General features: G+C 49.5%; 1 protein-coding gene across 5 annotated transcripts; it reads left to right on the forward strand.

Moving 5' to 3' along the window:
- The first annotated feature begins 351 nt into the window (after positions 1-351).
- On the forward strand, positions 352-21,285 carry LHX9 (LIM homeobox 9). 5 transcript variants are annotated; one of them, XM_066253526.1, is made up of 8 exons: positions 352-486; positions 1,233-1,343; positions 1,588-1,657; positions 6,519-6,637; positions 8,542-8,744; positions 9,839-10,194; positions 15,980-16,182; positions 17,527-17,784. In XM_066253526.1, the coding sequence occupies exons 3-8, from the start codon at positions 1,630-1,632 to the stop codon at positions 17,782-17,784; spliced, it is 1,167 nt and encodes a 388-aa protein (XP_066109623.1). In that variant the 5' UTR covers positions 352-486; positions 1,233-1,343; positions 1,588-1,629. The 5 variants fall into 5 exon arrangements, with proteins under 5 accessions (XP_066109623.1, XP_066109624.1, XP_066109625.1 ...); XM_066253527.1 differs by lacking the exons at positions 352-486; positions 1,233-1,343; positions 1,588-1,657 and adding an exon at positions 12,100-12,105 and having other exon boundaries at positions 6,049-6,637; XM_066253528.1 differs by lacking the exons at positions 352-486; positions 1,233-1,343; positions 1,588-1,657; positions 17,527-17,784 and adding an exon at positions 20,543-21,285 and having other exon boundaries at positions 6,049-6,637.
- The last annotated feature ends 262 nt before the right edge of the window (positions 21,286-21,547 follow it).

Below are 21,547 nucleotides of genomic sequence, written 5' to 3' on the forward strand. Positions count from 1 at the left end.
CCAGAGGGCTTGGCTTCGAGGCTTCTGAAGGGTCCCTCGCCGCCCCTTAACAGTGTATCGGAGCTGGCGGGCACGGCAAAGAGGTGGGTCCACCCTTGTCCAGCCCCATGTGCCCGCATCCCACGCTGTTTTCGCACGTGGCTCGCAGGCTCAAGGGCGCCCCCAGCCCACCACGCCCTGGACCCACGCGCGGTGGTGGAGCAGCTGTGGGGACACCGGGGAGGAGCAGACAAGGAGGGTGGCGTCGTCACCCGTACCGGCATTCCGGAGCGGCCCGTTTTGCTGCTCATTCCCCTTCCCGCAGCGGCGGGGGAGACTCCCAGGGATCTCTAGCCCCCCATCTACCGCTGCAAGGGCGCACTGGATTGGGAAGTGGGTAAATCATTGGCCGAAGGCCCGGATTCCCGGCTCTCCGACCGCTTCCCCGCGGCCTGACTGCGCCCGAGGCTGCTGGGGTGTTGCAGCACTTCGGAGACCGGAGACCAGGTAACCCGACCCCGCTCGTCCCTGGGTGCGTAAATCCGTCTTCGGCCCCGGTCCCCTCGAAATGCTCGTCCCAGGGTTTGAGTCGGTTCTCCCCCGGCGAGTTAGTAGCCACCCCCACCTCTATGCCGGGACAGGCTGGAGAGAGATCCCGGACAGGCGCGCTGACCCGCCGACAACGCCCCCCTGGAGCGCAGAGCGCACCCCGAAGTGCTAGGTTCCCGCGCCCCGCCCAAAGCGCTGAGAGTGAAGAAGGACGGGAGGGGCGGGGGTGTGTGTGGTGAGCAGTCAATGGCCTGGCCCAGCTCCTCGCACGAGCTACGGCCCTTCGCCGTCGGAGCGGACTCCGGCTGCCAGGCGCATCTGCTAGGTGGGAGCTCCCGGAACGCTGCTGCCGGCCGGGAACCGGAGCCCAGGGCGCGGACTCCAGCCCCCCGCGGCGCCCAAGCGTCAAGATGCTAGGGCTTTATGAGGTTCAGTAACGACGAGGCTTCCATTAACACCTCCCGGGATTATTGAGAGGCTGGAAGGGCGGACGCAGCCTCGGAGCGCATCTCCGGGCGCCGGCCCGAGGAACACGCTGCCCACCCCACCTCCTCCCCCTTCCGAGCTGGAAGCAGAAACTGAAAATAAAAGACAGGTGGAGGGAGCTGCCGGTCAGAGGTGAGGGATGAGAGAGAGAAAGAGAGAGAGAGGGAGCGAGAGAAAAAGGGGTTCCCATTCAACGGTTTATTTATTTGGATTAACAGATTAACAGAGGAACCCTCCACGAGATCTGGGGACAGGCCAGCACGTCCGACCTCCACCTCCTGCCCTCCTGCCCCGACGACCGGGGTTTGGGGGAACGTCTAGACTTCTAGGTAAGACCCAGATGGGGGTCGGAACAGTTTTCTGCCTAGGGCGCTCGGAGGGCCGGACACCCCGGAGCTCGGACGTCTCGGACGTCCCGGGTCTGTACGCGCTACCGCTGACATGTGATGTCGCACCGAGGAGCGGTTCGGGTGACCCTCGGGTAGGAGGAGGCGCCCCCCCCCCCCCCACACACACACACACACGAGCGCGCGCACACACACCGCCCGACTGACGCGCGGCTCCTTTCTGCAGGGCAGCTCCATACCGGCGTGAGCAGCCTCTTCGGCTCTAAGAATGCTTAACGGTACCACTCTGGAGGCAGGTGAGTGGTGTGCCAGGGCCCTTCTCTATTTTTGTTCTTTTTCTTGAGCCGAAGTGCACATCGGTGTGAGTATGTGCACACGCCTGTGCGTGCCTTCTTTGGGTGGAAGGGAGAGGGGTGTGTGTTTGTCTTAGAAATTTTCCAGCGCTGTGTAGGCTCTAAAACATTGTTTCGGCCGGAATCTTTCTGCTTTGGCCTTCCTCCTGAACATCTGACGCTCCGCTGGCTGGAGGTGGGGGCTGAGACTTGTCCATGGCGCTAGGGCTGCACCAGGACCCTCCGGGAAAGAGGTGGGGCGAGGGGGGGGGCAGCTTTCTCACGGAATAGAGCCTCACTGGAAATGGGCTTCACCCACTTCGCTTTTGATCACTCCAACCCCAGTGCAACCGGTCCAGAGGACACGGTGCGGGACGTGTCCGACTTCCAGCGCGGCGCGGAAATGTCAGAAACGTGCTATCTTGGACTTGGCGGCTGCGCCCTCGCAGAACCAAGGGCCCTGCGTGAAGGGTGCAAAAGGAGCAGGCAGCCTGCAGGGGCTTTGCCACACGTTGAGGGTGCGTGGGTAGGAGTGCACGGAGCCAGCGGCCCACAACAGTGCGAGGCCTGGGCTCCACTCCCCGCAGCCAAGCCCCCGGGCCACTTCCATCACATCCTGAGGGAGCCCCTCCTTGTAAGTCTGTCCTAGGCGCGCCTTGCTGCAGCGCCATTCTGGATCTGCCATCCTCGCTGGTAGGGAAGGTTGGCACAGAGACATCCCTCTGTCCACAGACTGGAAAAAGGCCCGACGCCTCCCCGCCCTTCGCTCCCCCCACGCCCAACAGAGCCTGGCTCCCAGGGCTGGGTGGCGCTGCGCTTCTTGCGCGGTCCCCAGCCCCAGGACCACGCTGACTGCTTGGGTCCAGGGATGCGCATGACAATGCCCAAAGCCGGGCACTGCTTCTATAGCTGCACCTTCTAGACCAAGGGGGCTCTTCAACCAGATTAATGGGGTCAGGCGGAAAGGTGACTTCTGCCCTTTAAAGGCAAACCTGGGAGCACAGGATCTTGGCACCCAAAATTCAGGTCTGAAGACACTTTGAGCTGCTTATGCTCTCCCGAAATGCTGGTTCGCTGCCCCTGGGTGAAGCCATTCATCCTCGCCTTCCCCCTCTTCTTCCCCTTTGGGGAGTTTCGGCCCGACACGGGGACACGGTTGCCTCCCTCGTTCTGGCGGGAATACGAGACTTTGAACCCTCAGTCCAGTTCTTGTGCCCCAGCGGAGACCAGCCGCGCGCACTATGGCTAGATGCGGGGCTGGCGGAGCGGAAAGGGTGGCTTGCGTGTGCCCAGCAGTGCGGGACTGCATCGCCTGGCCAGGGTTCGGCCTCGTTGCTCTGAATGGAGCTTTAGATTCGGAGAGAAGACTCGACATCGTCTCCCGGGCCGCGGGTGGGGCAGACGACTTTTAGGGAGCACCAGGGCCTGGCCCGTGGAGGTGAAAGAAGGTAGAGCCACAAAGATACTCTCCGTAGGATGCTTCCAGTCTCTTGAGACTGAAGGGTGCCGGCGGGGAGGCCTTCTCGGGGTGAGGGGGGCTCCGAGACAAAAAAAAAAAAAGGTTAGGACGCCTCAGGTCACACACCCAATTCTCGAGGTATCCCTCTCCCCCTTTCCTCTTTAAGGCACTGGAGGGGGAGGCTGGGCTGTAATTTCCGTAGCACTAACAAGGACCTCCCAAACTCCCGCAGCCCCTGCCCCACCCCTCGCTTTCTGCAAACTTCCCGCATTGGTTGAGAAGGAGGAATCCCGGCAGTCCGCTACTTTATGGGAAGTAGCAAATCCCACGGGGCGCAGGAACTTATTACCCGACTTTTACAAGAAGCCAGGCCTAGCTGGGACCCAAGCCGGAAACTGATTGCAGAAGGTGCCCTGCCCTGCTCAGAACCTGATAGATGAATAACAACACATAGGTGTGGAAAGGAGGAATGAATGAAGGAATAGAGGAACGAACACATGGACGGAGGGCTGACAGGACTTCTGTCTTTGGTTGCCCTGGGCACGCTTCTCCAAGTTCTGGCTTTTTTCTGGAGTTGTTTGTGAGAACTTTCTCTTCCCAGAGTCTCCAAACTTTTCATCTCTTGTAAGGAAACAGGGGTGTTCTTCAGGGTCTTTCTCGTTCTTGATGAGCAGAACCAAAAATCCAGGAAGAGCCCAACCAAATCCCGAACCTCCATATGAGCGTGGAGTGGGAGGGTTCAGCCCAGAGACCAGAGAAAGAGGGTCCCTGGATGAAGGTCCCGTATTTCCTTTCTCCTTGGAGCCCCCTTGGGTTAACGGTCTGACGTTCTTCTCCAAAATCCCTCCTCCTCCTCCTCTTCCTCCTCCTCCTCCTCCTCTTCCTCCTCTTCCTCCTCCTCCTCCTCCTCCTCCTCCTTTCCGGGGTCTGAGTCCATTTAGCCACCGACCTGTGGGAGGCGATCGCCTCTTTGTGAGAGGACCTGCTGTTTCTGAAAGGGCGGCTGCCTCATCCCCTCCTCGGGGCCCTTCGCGGTGCGCGCGGGTTTGCATCGCTCATTGATTTCCTTCCAAAGGGGCTAATTACATTACTTACAGTAAATAGCCGTCCTGCTGTCTGCCCGGGCTGCCGAAGCGAGGGGTAGGGGACGATCTCCAGCTTAGTTTACTTCATTGGCCTCATTTTTGTGTGAAATTGTGTTTTATGAGCTGCACTCTGGCACCCGGAGGAACGCAACAGCAGCAGCCAGTCTGCAATAAACATCACTTCTGACCCTGAGAGGAGAGCAAGGTGGCGCGTGGAGCCGTGCGTTTCAGGGTGGAGGTGGCTCAAGCAGCTTCAGACAACGGTGTTTTGGGGACAGGAAGTTGAGCTGCTGCACTAAGGGTTCCCTCCTCTCCTCCCTCCTTCCTTTTCTTTTCTTCTTTTACTCCTTTCTTCCCTTCCTCCTCCTTCCTCTATGTCCCTCCATCTTTCTAGATTTGGCCACAATTCCTTGTCATTCCCACAGAGGGGAGCAGGTCTGCCACCAGGGGACTCCCTCAGGTCCCCAGGATGTGTCAGGACCCACTCCTTCTGTCCCCCAGGATGGCTTTGGGGACTGGTGAGACACTAGCAGGCAGGAGGGAGGAAGGGGACAGAGAACAGCCTTGCTTCCTCCTCTGTGGTTAAAGCTGGTCGGTTCCTACCACTGCTCTAATTTCAGGCACTTCTGGTGGTTTGAATGAACCTGACAGTCTCCAAGGATTGTGGACACTTTTTAATAGGGCTGAGGAGGGGCTGCCATTGCCCAGAACAGAGGGAGACAGAACAGTCTGGCCCCTTGTGAGGCGCAGGGCTGCCAGTCCGCCGGTTAGCTCTCCCCTTCTCCTCCTCCACAGTGAGGAGCCCCCTTCGCACCTCCCCTAAATGTTGCTGTGCCCTGCCTGGGCAGTGAGGATAACATGCAGTAGGGTGTGCGCCAAGCTCACGGGCTGAGAGTCCAGAGTCACTGCCCACATCAAGCTTCCAAGGGGACATTAGAGTCACCAGTAGTTAGTTGTCCCTACGACCCAAATTGGGTGAGAGACTAACACACCACTCCACGGCCAGTGTCAGTTGCATACATGTATCCACATGGCTACACCCGTCTCCCAAACTAACCTTTCAAAGAAAATCTTTTTGCCAAAAGTAAACTCGAGAAACACGAGCTTTCTTAGCCTGTTTCTCACTTGGGGGGGGGAATGTAGGCGGGCATCTACAGCCCCTGGTAATGTTGTCGTGTCCCCTCAGGGAGACGAGGCGACCTGCTTTTTTAAAATAAAAAAAAAGTAAGCGGAGGAAATGGGAGTGGGGAGGACAGAAATAGCTCTCCAATATTTACTTCTTTGGGGTCCCTGAAACTGAAGACCAGAAAGTCCACAGGAGGAATTCTGGAGGTGGGAGCTGCATTCCCTTTGCCCGGAGTTGAAAGGTCTGATCTTGAACTTGGACCACAGAGGGACGGGGCTCTCTGCCTTCTGCTCCAGGGCGGGGACAATAAGGGCTCTTTTAAAACGCGGTTGCTGGGAACTCTTGGAAAGGTGTGTGTGTGTGTGTGTGTGTGTGTGTGTGTGTGAGAGAGAGAGAGAGAGAGAGAGAGAGAGAGAGAGAGAGAGAGATTGCGAGCTGGAGGAAGTAAGTGCCCCCTCCCCCGGCCTCCCCCGGCCCCCCTCTGTAATGTTTGTCCGCGCTTGCCCATCACCAGGGGGTTGAGAGGAGTATGACAGGTCTTTGTTGTCTGAATAAAAATCCGTGGCAGCTCCGGGGAGAGAACTCCTCCTACTAAATTATCAAAAATGGGCTGGCTTTAGTCTCTTAACAAATTGGACACAGCTCCGGCAGAAGCAGTCCCCAACCCAACCTAAAGGCACTGGGACCGTGCACGCAGCCAGGGACCGCTGAAAATAGCACTTCTTTCTCTCTCTTTGTGTTCAAAACTATTTTCTTTCTGCACCCGACTTTGTTTTCCTCCACCGCTGCAGTTGTTTCTCATTAGTAACTCGATCTCTCGGAGCCGTAAGATTCGCCTCCGTCTCCCTCCCCTCCGCCCGCGTTTGTTTGTTTTCTGCACATCTTCGGTGAGCCGCCGGGCCTTTGCTTTTTCTTTTTTCCTCCCATTCTTTTTATTCTTCTCCAAGCAGACCACTTTCCACTCTGTCTGCCTCTTCCCCTCTTCCCTCTCTCCCTCCTGCCCCGGATCCCCGAGCGTCTCTGCGCTCCCGCGCTGCGCAGCCTCTGCGGTCTCTGCCGCGCCTTCCCTCGGATGAGCTGAGAGCCCCGAGCGCGTGTATATGGAAATAGTGGGGTGCCGAGCAGAAGACAACGCGTGTCCCTTCCGCCCCCCAGCCATGCTCTTCCACGGGATCTCCGGAGGCCACATTCAAGGCATCATGGAGGAGATGGAGCGCAGGTCCAAGACCGAGGCCCGCCTGGCCAAAGGCGCGCAGCTCAACGGCCGCGACGCGGTAAGGGGGGCCCCACGCGGCGCCAGCGCCCTGAGCGCCCTGGATCCCGGGTTCCCTGCGGCCCAAAGAGGGTAGCTGGTCGTGGGCAGACCGTGGCAGTCTGGCGGGTGGGTTTTATTCGGTCAGCCTGTCTACGGGGCTCAGCACCAGCCTCTCTCTCTGCCTTGAAATATCACTACTGATACCCCGCGTTCGCCAACCTCGGCTGCAGCTGTGCCCGGGAGACCAGGGGATCAGGCAGCGAGAGGATGACCGCAGGCTCGGGTCTTCGGGCCCCTTGGTTCCCGAGCGCTTCCCCGTAGAGGATCGCGGCCCAGAGCGCGAGCTGGGCGCGGGCTGTGGGCAGACCGCGCGCGGCCTAGGCATCCGAGCCACGCCGGAGCTAGGGCTCTGGGCTCGGTTCTGATGACGAGACATTTGGAGTGCACTAGAAATGATTGGGCCACCTTCACTTCTCCGGACACTTTGAACTCAGCAACCCCAAATCCAGAGATTTTCGGGGTCTCTGGCTGTTCTGCTCGGCTCCTGTAGCGGGTCAGGACGGCGCTCCCGGGCGGGACGCGTGTCACGCTCAAGGGAACCTAATCAAAAGCCGGGATAGCGGGGCCCTTAGTCCGAGAGCGAGAGCGTGCTAACCTTAAACGATGTGACCCAGTATCACCATCACTGCTATTCATAATCGTAAGAGGCATGTCCGCTCCATAAAGAAAACTAGTCAATAATCTATGAGCTGCCCCTTCCCCCTTACGAACCGGAGGGTAAAGCCCCAGAAGTCAGGGAATGACTGCAGGCCGGCTCTGCCGCGGAGGTCCGTAGGCACCGCAGCGGGAACTGCGGCTCGACTCACCAGCTGGGCTGCCCTGGGTTGCTCAGCCGTGCTTGAGGTCCACCAGCGAGCAGACCGGGTGGATGCTGCAACATTTAAAACAGGAATTGAGCACTAACTCTTGGTCTGAGTCAAGGGCAGAACCTTACTTTTCCAGGCCCGCCAAAGTTTCGTGGGGAAGTCCAGCCCATTTCTGCAGCTCTTGAAGGAAATTGCCGGAGGTTAGCTTTTTCTACCTCCTCCCCCTTTATAATCATTCTGTTTAAAAACAAAGAGCAGCATCCCGAATTTCGCTGGGCTGGGCTCAACCAGGTGTGGTTTTCCCATCCTCAGTGGGAATACAGGAGGGAAGCTAAATTTGGGTGCTAAGCAGGTTTTCAGGACGAAGGTCTCCTGGGTGTGTGTGCTCAGGGACTGCAGAGGGTCCGGACCGCCGCCCTCCCTTGGAACAGCACTGTACACCCTGACTGGGATGAGGGCCACATCCCTGTGGATCAGGGAAAGCAAGTTCTGCCAAGTATACCCCGATCAAACAATGTCGACCAAACTATGAGCTCAGGTATAAAAATCTCTGTTCTCCTTTGAAAACTTGGAGGAATGTAGACAAACAGTATTGTAATATTGTTTGTTTGAAAAACAATCAATGCTCCTTCAAAGCTCCTTTCCGCTCCCCCATAACACTTTTCGTGGATTTATGTTGTGTGCGTTGAAAACCACACTTTTATTTCATTTCATTTTATTTTTTATCTTGTGATTATTCGAGTTTGGAAATATGCACCAAGCTATACTCCATGAGCTCCTAGGCCTTTTGAAAAGAGGCTCAGGTGGCCGGCACGTCCTTAGGTGACCAGTCCCAGGAGGGTGCCAGCGGGCACCGGGGACAATGCAGAAAGGGAGTGAGTCGCAAAGGAAAAAGAACAAACGTCTTCCCGACCTTGGCCTGCGCGCGGTGGCTCCGGCCCCTGGCCATGCTCCCCCGAGCGCCCGGGGCTGTGCTGCCCAGCCCCCGCGTCTCGTGGCCCGTGGCCCGTGGCCCGTGGCCGGCGCCTCCTCAGCGTGTGCTGTGCTTGCCTTGCAGGGCATGCCTCCGCTGAGCCCTGAGAAGCCCGCCCTGTGCGCCGGCTGCGGGGGCAAGATCTCAGACAGGTACTACCTGCTGGCGGTGGACAAGCAGTGGCACCTAAGGTGCCTCAAGTGCTGTGAATGTAAACTGGCCCTGGAGTCCGAGCTCACCTGCTTCGCTAAGGACGGCAGCATTTACTGCAAGGAGGATTACTACAGGTATTCCCGCCGCGCCCCCCGCACCCCGGGGCCCCGGGAGGAGCCACCTGCCTGAGCCCAAGAGCCCCCCGCTCCGTGCCGCTGCCCCACTTTTCGCCTCTTCGGGGTTACGCTATCGGCCCGAGACCGGGGAAGTCCACTGCACACATTCCAGCTGCAGCCCGAGACGGGCGGGGAGCAGGCAGGGAGGGGCCGGTCTGCACCAAACTCTCGCACCTCGCGCGCTCCGGCCCCCCAGGGCTCACGGAGGTCAACCGGGGAAATTCGGGGTGAGTCAGTGAACGAGTCCCTGCCCTCCGAGGCGGAATCGGATTGTTTTCCGTTTACTACGAACCAGGCAAGGTCTGTGCCTTATCCCTGAACCCCGGGGCCTCCGCAGCAGCCGCTGGGCGTTGTGTTTTCGCGCGAGTGGTGGGGAGACCTTGTGTATGCCCGTGAGAAGGAATGGTGGGCTTTGCCGAAAGCCAGGCCACTCTGTCCCCTTTCCCGCTGATGGGAACCTGCCCGCCAGACCCGCGACTGCCCGGCGGGCAGGCGTTCGTAGCGATTCTTCCCCTGATGCGGCTGGATGCGGATGGAGGACAATGTGCAGGACACCCAGCTCCGCGCGCGGCCCGCGAGAGCGACAGTTAGAAAAGAAGACGCTATACTCGGCAAATCTGTCACTTTGAGGGGCTGTCCGCGCTTTGCCACCCGCACACATCCATAAATAGTACCACCTTTTATTTACAGAACGCTCTGTAATCGATGAAACGTTCCCACTGCGTTGCAATTTAATATTCTTTCCAATTTGGTAGTGCAGAGCTTTTTTGTTTTGTTTTATTTGTAAAAACATCTCCAATTTACAGAGAGAGGATAACTGAGGGTCAGTTGCCGGATTCTTCTGATTGTAATCTAAAGGTTCTTTGTCCTGCTTATCAAAACAGGTTAATTAGCAAATAAAATTAATAGCATGTGGGCCCAGTCCTCTCCGCAGCCGGAGACCTCCGGTCTCAGGCCTGGGCCACTGCGGACCAAGCCCCAGGTGTGGTGCGTGGGAGATGGCCCTTGGGATTTGCCTCCACCAGCGCCCTGACTGGACTATTTCCTTCCAGAAGGTTCTCTGTGCAGAGATGTGCCCGCTGCCACCTTGGCATCTCCGCCTCTGAGATGGTCATGCGTGCCCGAGACTCTGTCTACCACCTGAGCTGCTTCACCTGCTCCACCTGCAACAAGACCCTGACTACAGGGGACCATTTTGGCATGAAGGACAGCCTTGTATACTGTCGCACCCACTTCGAGACCCTCTTGCAAGGGGAATACCCAGCGCCGCTGAACTACACCGAGCTGGCGGCCAAGGGCGGCGGCTTGGCCCTGCCTTACTTCAATGGCACCGGCACCGTGCAGAAGGGGCGGCCCCGGAAACGGAAGAGCCCAGCCCTGGGAGTGGACATCATCAATTACAACTCAGGTGGGTCCCTTTACCACCCTTCCTCCTTAGATGCTGCCACCCTAAGAGGATTCTATAGAGCTCCTTCCCGGCTGAGATCTGGATGCCAGAGGGTGCTTTGTTTAGAAGGTTTCTCTGCTACTTGTCCCTTTCACTTAGATGGAAGGAAGAGAGAAGGGGCCATGGAGAGGGAGGAGGAGGAGGAGAGAGAGACACAGAGTGGGAGAGAGATAAACCTTCATTTAGCTTGTGGCAAAACAAGCAAACAAAACCAGTCATAATCAAGGGGCTGCAAGAACTCCCCCCAGCAGGCGAGTCAAGTCCTGGTTGCCCATTAACGAGCCCATTAGTTCCTGGCTCCTACTCAGAGCAAAATAGCCCCAGGGCAATTCCTATGTGGAAGCCACATTATACATCCCGGAGAAGGTTTTCCTAAATACTAGAAAAAAAAAAAATTCTTCAGAACCCAAACCCACTCTTGCCTAGAGGGGCAGAGGCTGTGGTCACCAGTGCCTAGTTAATCAGGAAAACAGTTGGCAAGAGTGTTGAAAAACCAAATCCCCCATCTTGGTCAAAAGCAGCTGGAGGGGTGGGAATCAGTGTCTGCCAGCCCGAGCTAGTGGAGCTGGCCGGCCTATCCCATGGGCCAGGATACTGGGCGCACCAGCTCACTCCCGGAGTGATAAACCAGCCAGACGTGCAGAACCCCAGAACCCGGAAGGTGGGGAGGACCTGCAGGACATGCCCACGGGGAGGCTTAGCGGTGTCACAGGCGGTTCTTCCTTCCTCCGTCGACCTTCTCTTTTAATTAAAAACAAAAGGCAGGCACAGGCTACAGGCCCCTCTCTTCTTGCTGTTTGGGGCACACCTATCAATACCAGTTTCCCGCGTTCACCCATTTCCTATTGTTGGTAGCCTGCCCACCCCCTCCACCCCCAGGTGAATATAGTGACAGGCTTGAAGGCCACAGTCTAACTCTGATTTAGGATGAAAGCTCTTCTTGTGAGCTCCAGCCACTGGGGAAGAGGGCTCCCAACTTTGGGAGCCTAAGGCTTCCCAGCCCTGATCCAGCCCGGGCTGGAAACCTCAGGCGAGGAGAGTCCGCCCTGGTGGAAGGGGACCTGGGGGACCTCAATGTGGCAACTCCACACTGTTACCATGAGCACCTGGATAGCCCTGAAGCTTGGACATCCCAGAGCACATCTACATCTTGGTTTTCTCTGCCAGCCCCCAAGCGCCCGGTGGCTGATCTTTGTTCTCAACAGTGTCTCCCGCCAGAGAAGTGGTGTGTCCCAGGTCACACAGCCAGAGTGAGCGAGTGGGAACAAGGAGTTCTGCTCCCAGCCCAGAGTTTCCGAGGTTGGACTCACCGAGTGCGCAGGCTGTCCCAGCCCTCTGCTCGGCTCCCTCCTAGGTTCTCGGCTGATTTAATCGAACGGGACTAATGCATTCAGGCGGCGCTCTACGTTCCTAGGAAAGCGGGGATCGGGGAGCCCAGCGCGGCTGCAGTGTCCCTAGGGTTTCACGCCAGGATCACTGAGCGAAGAAACAAGGCCGGCTGGCTCGTCAAGGCCCTCGCTCCGGTGGGTTTGTGTCGAGGCGGCGGGTGCCCCCGGGTTTTGCCAATCCTCGGTGGAGAGTCGCGGCCTCGCGCGCTCTTCCCACTGCGCTTCGGAGAGGGCTTTGGTTCGCGGCCACTTGACCCAATGCGCTTACTTGGTCTCCTTTGATGCGTGGTCCTGGGGCAAGACAGGCAGGGTAGTAATTGTTCTTTATTAATAGAAGATGACATCGGCATCCAGAGCTACTCACCAAGGCCCTGGTGCCCCAATTAGAGAGGGAGAGAGAGAGAGAGAGAGAGAGAGAGAGAGAGAGAGATATCTCACCACATCCCTAGCAGTCCTTTGGAAAGAGGGAATCCCTGAGCTCTTGGTAAGTCCAGAAGGGCGAAAGATGTTTCTAGCCAAACGGACACTAGCCTGGCGTTTCGTTTGTTTATTTAATCTAATTAGCTCAGTGTGATTTTGCTTTGGATCTTACTTTATGTTAGAAAGATCCGAGGAGCTCTGAGGACAGCAGAGTTTTTTGCTTCTCTTGCTGCTTTGAGGAGAAGCGGCGCGTACCCATTTATTTCTTTAAAAGGATGAAAATCTCCTCCCATGTCGGTCTTCAGTTTGCAGGTTAATGCTGCTGCAAGGTCATTGAAAAGGTTGGTGCTTCCTTGCTCAGGAATGAAGAACATGTTACTGAGCTCTCCCAGACCCAGGGAGTTTGTACATCACTAGACTTGATGTCTCTTAATTAATCCACCCCATCTTTTCTGGACTTTCCCTAGAAATACAAGTCAGTAGTATATACTTCTTTAATACCAAGTGAAAATAATCTAGAGAAATGGGGTGAAAGATTCCTGATCCCAAATCAGTCCACTATTAAAAAATGTTTAGGACTCTAATGTCAGTTTGTTACAAAACTAGCAAAAGAAACAAACGCTCCCGCGAATGAAAAACGTCAAAAGGGAGAAAATGCAACGGACCCACAGTTGGAGCTCATCGTCATCTTTGCTTATATTGCCATCTTTGCTTCAACATAAACCAGTCCTGGAAAGAGTAACGTTGATACTAAACAAATATAATTTATACATCGACATGCTTTCAAAAACGTGGACATGAAATCTGTCTCCGAGTTGAAGGCTTGCAGAGAAAATGTGAGACTTGGCAAAGGTTAGCTAGTGCTTGACATAAGGCGAATGCCTTTTCATGAGAATATTCCTAATTTAGTTATGTCTATGTGCAAATAGGGAGATATTTTAGAAGACGTGGAAACTTTATTTGGAATGCTGGATTTATAAAATCTTCCAAGGAGTGAAAAGCTTTAGTCTGGGACAGACACCTCTTCTTTTGGCTACTTTAGCATTGAGAGAGACAAAATCTTGGCTACTCCTTAAAATCTCCCTTCCTTGCCCTCCCCACCTTGGATTCCAAATTTCAGAAGCTCCTGGTAGCTGTGAAATTGGCCTGGCACTGACCCCTAGTGGTCTCTGAGGGATCAGTTACTTCTCAGAAAGGTTTACACGCCTTCAGAAAGGAATCTTACCTTATAGTACAGGTGACCCTTTCATAAGGAACTCCAAAACAAAATAGATCTTCTCATTAACATTGTAATGCCAGGTGTATACTCAGAAGTGTATGTTTAAGACAGTTTTAGGAGAGTTATCATTTCATCTCATAAATCCAGGGTTGTGGGGAACCTCACAGCTTTAGAAGTAGACCCAGGGGATGCCGAGTCTCTTGCAAGTTTACATAATGCATTTGTAGTTACACACAAGTAATTGAGGATAATGCACTGAGTGCCTCGGTAGATGAAATAGATCACTCTATTATGTTGAATAATGTAAGTGGTAGCACTGTCACAGAAAATTCATATCTAATCTTCTCTGTTCAATAAGGTGCCAACAATCCCCTTACACACCAAGTTGTATTCCTGTTGTAGAAACAAGACCCATCATTGTGTTTCATGCACTAAAATTCTCTGATGGTTAAAAACTCATCAATAATGGAAATAGACCGCATATTCGGAGACACAGTTTTATCAAATGTCTCTATCATTATTTTTCACAAACTTCATTTTAAAGGCTAATGAGCACATAGTTCACTAGGCATCAACCTCATTTCTAAGAAATATGACTTTGGGGAGGGGAAAGGTGAGGGCGTTATTAAACACAAGTTAAGTCTTCTATCCCAAGTGTAACATTCAATTTAATGTGCTGTTCAGGGAAAATTACATGTTATATAGAATAGGAATGAAATCTTATTGGAAGAAGCCTGCGGTGACTAAGGTGTTGCCTCTTTGTCTTGTTGTGGGTACATTTATAATCTTGCTGTGCAATATAGCTCAGTTAACTGGAGACAAGTATAGTTTTATGGTAGGTCATAAGATGCTGTTTCATCCATTTGAGGATATGAAAGTGCAATTCTGTTAGATATTTGAACTTGACATATCCCCACTGGGCTGAAATAGGATAAAATTCAAAGTATCTTCTCTGTCTTATCTCTGGGCATATGTTATTCTTGCTGGTAGAACTTAAGGGGCTTATGCTCCATATTTGAATGGTCGTTCGTGAACGTAGCTTCCATTTCAAGTTGACTTGATTCTGCATTAATAGTCACCGACAGTTATATTGATGACCAAAGATGCAAAATCTTGATTGCATGCTTGTTGAGCTCCTGGCCCTGTGCTTGACTTAGGAGACTGAAAGGTGAACTCACCTTTCACCATCAGTAAACTCACCTGCTCTGTGACCACAGGTACCCTCCTATTTATGTATCTTATGAAAATATAAACAAAGGAGATGATAGTTCATGCCTAGTCTTGTTACATGAGGGAGAATTTCTTGTTCAGTGCATTTTTCTGATGTGGCTGACTTCTTGATGGGTGGCTATTAAACTACTGCATTTCTGTCCATATGAAGATTTACTAAAAATATTTTTAAAATATTAATTCTAACCAGAGCATAGCAAATAACTGGCATTTTAGCACTAATATTAATAGATGCCTTGTTTTCTTTAACAATCACCTGATTGTCTCCCCTCCACCCTACCCCCAGGGACATGACCAGGTTGATTTTTTAGATCTTGTACTATAAGACACTAAATTTCAGGCCGATCAGATCTGAACATACATCAGCTGAGTATCTGAAATAAAGTTTGCAGGAAAATAAAAAAAATCTCTGTGCCCTTTAAGTTGCGAAGTTGGCTGGAGTAGTAAATATTTAGCAAGACATTTTCGTTTTGTAATCATGTTTACCATTCAGAGCGCAGTAGGTTGTTGAACGTGACCTTTTAAACGCACCACTTTCTATCCCAGGGATAATGACTCTCAGGTTGGTTTCAAAGGCTGGGCTGCTCTGCCTTCAGTGCTAAGAAAGGTTCTCTCTGCACAGGGAGAGATGTCACTCACTTTGTGCCAGGCCAGCCAGGGGAACAGCTTATGTCCACTCACAACATCCACAGCAATAAGGGGGAGGAGGCAAGACCTCAATCTAGATGTATGTGCCCCCCATGTCTGTGACCGCTGAGTTGTGGGGTGCCCTTCAGGCACAAACCGAATAAAGACAAGTCTAGCTTCATTCTCTTCCAGAAATATCTCTGAAAACAACTCCAGCAGAAGAAGTTGTTTCTTCCTGGCATAGCCCTACATGTCAACCAGTTACAGCTAAAAGCCCTCAAATGTGAGTCTTATGATTACATAAGAAACCTGCACATTTTTATTGTGTAACTTTTTTCTCCTCCAGGAAAACTCTAACTTTTTTCCTGGTGGAGAAGGTTGCAGAAAAATCAGAAAAGGCAAAACATTGGAACCAACTTAGCAGGGTGGGCTCCCAGGGAGCTGAAATGATCCGTTTGGATAGCCCTTGTGACAGAAAGACCGCCTTCAGAGAGTGCGTCTCATTTCACAAAAGCAGAGTAAATGCAGAGTCTCTAAACGCTGCGTGTGTGGATGGGTGATGTGCTGATTGATGTCCGTCCATCCACTAGGAAAGGAGGCTTTCCTCGCATGCTCGGACATGTCTTTCACCCCCACAAGTATGGCTTATACATCTTAGGTTTTTCTAGCAACCGTTGAGCAAATGGGGAGCTTACTGTAATGTTTTTCTATGGCATAAACTTTGTGTCCACCCTAGTAGGTTCATTTGGCTGCCTTTGACACTTTCTGTTGCCTGGATACCTTTCCTAATGGGGCAGCACCATCCTTCGGCCAAGACCAGAGTCCCCACTGAGCGCTTGTTTGTTCCCTGTTCTGGGGACAGGTTGTAACGAGAACGAGGCTGACCACCTGGACCGTGACCAGCAGCCCTACCCGCCCTCCCAGAAGACCAAGCGGATGCGCACCTCCTTCAAGCACCACCAGCTCCGGACCATGAAATCCTACTTTGCCATCAACCACAACCCGGATGCCAAGGACCTCAAGCAGCTCGCTCAGAAAACAGGCCTGACCAAAAGAGTTTTGCAGGTAAGAAGGCTTCGTCATTGGCTGTGCCTCCGTCCCCGCCTTCCCCTTACCAGGAAAAATAGTCCCCCCCTCCCCCTCCGCTGGAGTGATACAAGCATGTCCCGGACTGCTTCTCCTTAGTTCGCCTTAGTGATCCTCCCAGAGGGTGTAGGAGATGGCAGGGGCTTCTTTCCAGGAAGGTGCCCCAAGAGAGAGCCAGGATCTTTAAAAATGCAGCCCACATTCTCCCTAGAGATGGAGAGAGACGTTCCCCCAAAGCCAAAGCCAGCACAGCTCGCCTTGCTGGTCTGTAGAGCCTGCGAAATATTATTTGCACAAGCTGTGGCTTTGAAGTTTTCCTTTCCCTTTGGGCTCTGTTGAGAGACTTGTGGGGGACCTGCTTGGCTGTCTTATCAGCAAACTCTTGTTAGCTACACTCATGTGTTAAAACCTTCCACATTCAGGTCAACTCCCCCCTTTTCCCCAAACTCCCCCTAAGCCACAGTGTGTTAATATCTCAGCAGCTGATTGGAGTAGGTATTCTCCCATGTGAACCAAGCACGTTTAAAAACCAAATACTAGAGGTTAGATCTGCTGTCCAGTTGCTTTCCTAAACTCAGCACCTTAAGACAATCCAACTAACAAAATGACAGCGGGTTGAGGTGGCTCAGCTGTGACCCTCTTCCACTCCTTAGTGACAGATAGCCGGCATTTTAAACTCCACCAGCTCTGTTTCGGGCTGTTTGGGGCCTGGTGGCCCTGGGGAAGCATGTCCTGTACCAAGAATCCCTACTATGTGTCAGACTCAAGAACAGTCTGAAATCTCGCTCACTGATGTTCACGTCGTAGCAGCGATCCTTACTTTGAGACCCTTTCCACCACTGACTGCTCCTCCTTCTCCAAAGGCAGCGCTTGATGACTCAGGCTCTCTTTCCTGCTCCTGGTCTCTCTGTCCCTTCATTTCCATGGTAACCCTGCTTAAGCATCCTTTGTCCTAAGTGGTTTTTGTTAATGCTTGTGGGGTACTTATGTGTAGTTGCTAGAATATATATACAGTATTACTTGAATGAGTCTGTTCTTAAGAGAGAGAGAGAGAGAGAAGAGAAGAGAAAAGAGCAAAAGAAAAAAAAAAAAAGAAATAAAAGAGGCCCCTTCTCTCTCCCCCGCAAAAGAAACAATTATATTTAAAATGAGAAACATCTATCCAAAAAAGAAAGAAAAAAAAAGAAAGGAAGGAAGGAAGGAAGGAAGGAAGGAAGGAAAAGAAAAGAAAGAAAGAAGAAAAAAATTAAAAAAGGAAAGAGAGGGGGAAAAAAGGTCTAAAAATCAGCATCGGTAAAGAAATCCATTGGGATTGGTTTGCAGGTTTGGTTCCAAAACGCACGAGCCAAATTCAGAAGGAACCTTTTGCGGCAGGAGAATGGGGGTGTTGATAAAGCTGATGGCCCGTCGCTTCCAGCCCCGCCCTCAGCGGACAGCGGCGCGCGCACTCCGCCCGGCACAGCGACCACTTTAACAGACCTGACCAATCCCACTATCACTGTAGTGACATCTGTGACCTCTAACATGGACAGCCACGAATCCGGGAGCCCCTCACACACTACCTTAACGAACCTTTTCTAACATTGGTTTTATTATTTTTTTTTTAAAAAAATGCTTCCTCTTCCTTTTATTCTTATTCTAATTATTATTATTTTATTATTTACAAGACCTCCCCCCCCCTCTCCTAACCCACACGATATTTGGGAAATAAAACTAACAGCTTGGCGTGTAGCATCTGCAACCACTTGGCGAATGAGTTTACAGTATTGTCTCCTTGACAAAGTAGTTTTATGATGATGATTATCATTAATTATTCTTGCCTACAAAGTGTATATGGATTAAAAAAATTAATCAGATCTTTCAGTCAGTAAGGGAAGATTTTGAATCATTCTAAGTGCCTCTTAAAATTGTATGTTACTTATTTCCAGAATCTCAAAGGGAAAAAGAAAGAAAACAAAAGAATGGTGTTTGGGGCAAATCATTATATTCCCTCTTAAGTGATTAGGTTAATAAAGGATCAGTTAGTCAATGAAAACTTGTTATTAATTTTTGCAATTGTCTGTATGCTTATGGAATTTTGAAAACTTCACATTTCTTAAAATATAAAACTGAAAAATGTTTTGGTTATGCCTTTTTTCTTGCAGGGGAGGACTATGATTAAATAAAAGTACTAATTAGAGCAACTCAGATTTGGAAGACTAATGAAACTTATTAGGTTGGACATCTATTCCAGGAATACGGCATCCCCTTCTCTAAGGGATGTACCACCCAACAAAACCTTCCTTAGTTATTTGCTTTTCAACATTTAAACAACACTGAAACTCCCTGTGTAGTCATGAAATTCTAAAAATAATCTGAAATTCTACACTTTTAACTTTTGAAGGCTACAAATGGTTGTTGTAAAACCATTCTTTCTAAATTAATTTTTCCCCAAGAGAAAGTGGAAATAAGCAAAATATAATTTTTTAAGAAGTCAGCATAACTTATTTAATAGCTCTATTAATTGGCTTCAGCTGTACCATGATATTGTATCTGGCATTCTATATAAATAATGTTTTGTTTTGTTTTTTAAACTTAGTAGACGAATACCAACCATGAAAATTCTTCGTTTTTCTTTTGCTTTTATTTTACTTTAGCACAGGTTGATATATTTGTCAGGGGAAAACAACAAAAACAAGAAACTGTCCTGACATTTGACATTAGAGATCTGACATCACTAGTCTTAAATGTAGGGAAACTCAGAAGCCTCGTGGATGCTGACCTGAATCTATTTCCTAGTTTACAGTAGCATTTTTCCCCCTTTTAATTTAATCTAAACTCTTAATGGTCTGGGCAGTGGTGAATGTTCATCTCTATGCTTCCGTTGTAGTTAAATACCAATTAGATTGTGGATTTCCTTAAAAGAATAAAAATAAAATAAAAATTAAAAAAAAAAGAAGTCAAGATCTATGTCTTGCTTTAGTGGATTGTTAAGAATAACTTTGCACATACTCTCCACTTTTTGGACCCCTAAAATCTCTGGTGGTCGAAGTGGCTATTTAATAGGTTTTAAAGCTGTTCCTCTGGCTGTATAGGTGTGTGGTTACGTACGTACCGACAGTTCACTGCCCACATTAAAGTGCATTATTGTAACTTTTGCTCAGGGTCTTTAGAAAATTAGCACAGAAAGTAGCTTATTTTTTAAAAAAAAATAAAAATGATGATGGAAGATAAGTTAACACTGTAACAGAAGAAAGGTGTGATTGCCATTATATATTTAGCAAGTGTGGTTATCATCTTATAAGGAGCTTAAATCTTGACTTTTCATATTTCTATTACATTTTGGGCATTTACCACTAACCAGACCAAACAACCTTGGTAAGGCTGAGATCTTATGAATACACTTTTACAGGTAAAATATTGATGCTTATAAATTTTGTTCTTTGACAGAACAATATATGGTACTATAGATCTACTTTATTAAGTAGACTAATTATAACTCAGTTCTCCTATGTGCCTTATGATATAACTTGGAAGTAAGTTTGTGAAAAATCAGGATATATGTGTTGTTTGTTAAATTAACTGTTTTAAGCCCTTTGACACCTCACTAGTTTTGTACTGTTTTACCTCTTATTTCTGAAACTCTTTTTATGGTGTATCCTGTTAGAGGGGACGAACATGTCATAGAAGGCGGTGTGCACTCTTTCAAACATAGTTGATAAATTCAATAATCTTATATATTGAGCTTCGTGTTTATAGTACAGTAAGTGGTCTAGCAAAATTGTCCATGTTTCTTTGTTTATTGATAAATGCATTGTATAGAAACTATTTCCCCTAAATATTTATGGACCAAACAATTGTGATTTACCCTATTAAATTTGTGTGAATAAACCATTTTGAATCTAAGGAGTTTTCTTTCCCATCAGTTTGTCTTAAGGTTTAACTGGACTAGTAGTGTGTTCCCAATATCTGTATGTAAAAGCTATTAAAATACTAATACAAAAAAAATTTAACTATTCAAACAGACAAATAGTTTTCAGGTTTCTAAACTTCGGATTCATTTTAAATGCACACAGCATGGCATAGGCAATGTACTTCAACTTAGAATTGCCTTTAAATATATTTTCTTATAATAAAAGTAATGCCCCATGGATTTGACTCAGCTTAATTTTTAGAATTAAAAAAAAAGGAAATAACTAACAGATAAGTGATTGCATGAAAAGAAACCTTAAATATGATTAAGATTTAATGGTAGGTCTATTGAGCACAAATGGTTATTTGTAAATCTAAATAGAAATTGCAGACCCCTAAAAGCCAAGTTGCTCTGTAGTTAATAAATTGTCACTATGATTTTTTTCAGGGAGAACAAATCTTGGGGCATTACAGCCAAACATCCCGACGTTTGAAAATTCCCTAAAGTATTAAAAGAAGGGGAAAGTTTGATCGGAAATCCACAGCAGTGAAGACAAAGACAATATTAGGTTATGATAATCACACATTCTAAATCTATTGAGCCAAAAAAAAAAAAAAAAAAAAGAGCAAGAGAGAGAGACTTAAATGTCATTTACTGAATGTTAACAACAATTCTGTTCCTTATGGTGTCTAACACAAATGGGAGCTTAAAAGGATGTGGTTTAAAACACAATGAGATCAGCCATGTATAAACCAAGCAACTTGGCAGTAATATGCCCACCCCATATGGAAAACAAATTATTATTGAAAAAAAAATCCCACACATTTGTCAAGCACAGTAGTTGTAAAGTCCCAAACCTGCATTTCACCTGCTTGCTAATGTGTATTAGTCCTATCTGTTAATGGCATTTTCCTATTGTAAATTCAGAGGAAAGCTATTACTCTCTTGAGAGTATAGGGATCAATGCCCCGTAATTTTAGTATTATTGTTTCTTCCCTCCTTTTTAAACAGAAATCTCTGCATGTGCTTTTACACCTGTCACTTCTAGTGTGCATCTGTGTGATGACTCCTCTTTGCTGTTCCTTGTATGATAAATAGCTTTCATTAATAAACATTTTATTTGATGCAAACATAGTTAACTTTATGTTAAACACACACCATTGGAATTAATTTTGGACACTGTCTTAAGAGGCAGCACGATACATTTTCTATTTGTTTTATTTAGGAGAAAGGTCAGACAATATCATGAGGTTCCATTCTGGTCGTTGAGGATAGGATACTTACTTGGTTTTTAACTTTTCATGACTTATTGTATCAATTGACACATACTGAAAATTAAAAACGGAAAATCCGAATTATAGCAAAAATAAACCTTCGGATACTCTATCATGTAAAATTTCAGTGATGTTTGTAGATTATTAGGGTGAAATTTACAGATTCTCTGTAAGTTTA

The sequence above is a fragment of the Saccopteryx bilineata genome, chromosome 1 (genome assembly GCF_036850765.1).
Source record: "Saccopteryx bilineata isolate mSacBil1 chromosome 1, mSacBil1_pri_phased_curated, whole genome shotgun sequence".
Classification (NCBI taxonomy): Eukaryota; Metazoa; Chordata; class Mammalia; order Chiroptera; family Emballonuridae; genus Saccopteryx; species Saccopteryx bilineata.

What these genes read in the sequence shown, in the direction of transcription:
- LHX9 (XM_066253527.1), top strand. Translation starts at nt 6,464, where the DNA reads ATGGAAATAGTGGGGTGCCGAGCAGAAGACAACGCGTGTCCCTTCCGC. An exon ending in AGCTCAACGGCCGCGACGCG is followed by an intron (nt 6,638 to 8,541) that starts GTAAGGGGGGCC and finishes CTTGCCTTGCAG; the next exon opens with GGCATGCCTCCGCTGAGCCC. An exon ending in TGACCAAAAGAGTTTTGCAG is followed by an intron (nt 16,183 to 17,526) that starts GTAAGAAGGCTT and finishes ATTGGTTTGCAG; the next exon opens with GTTTGGTTCCAAAACGCACG.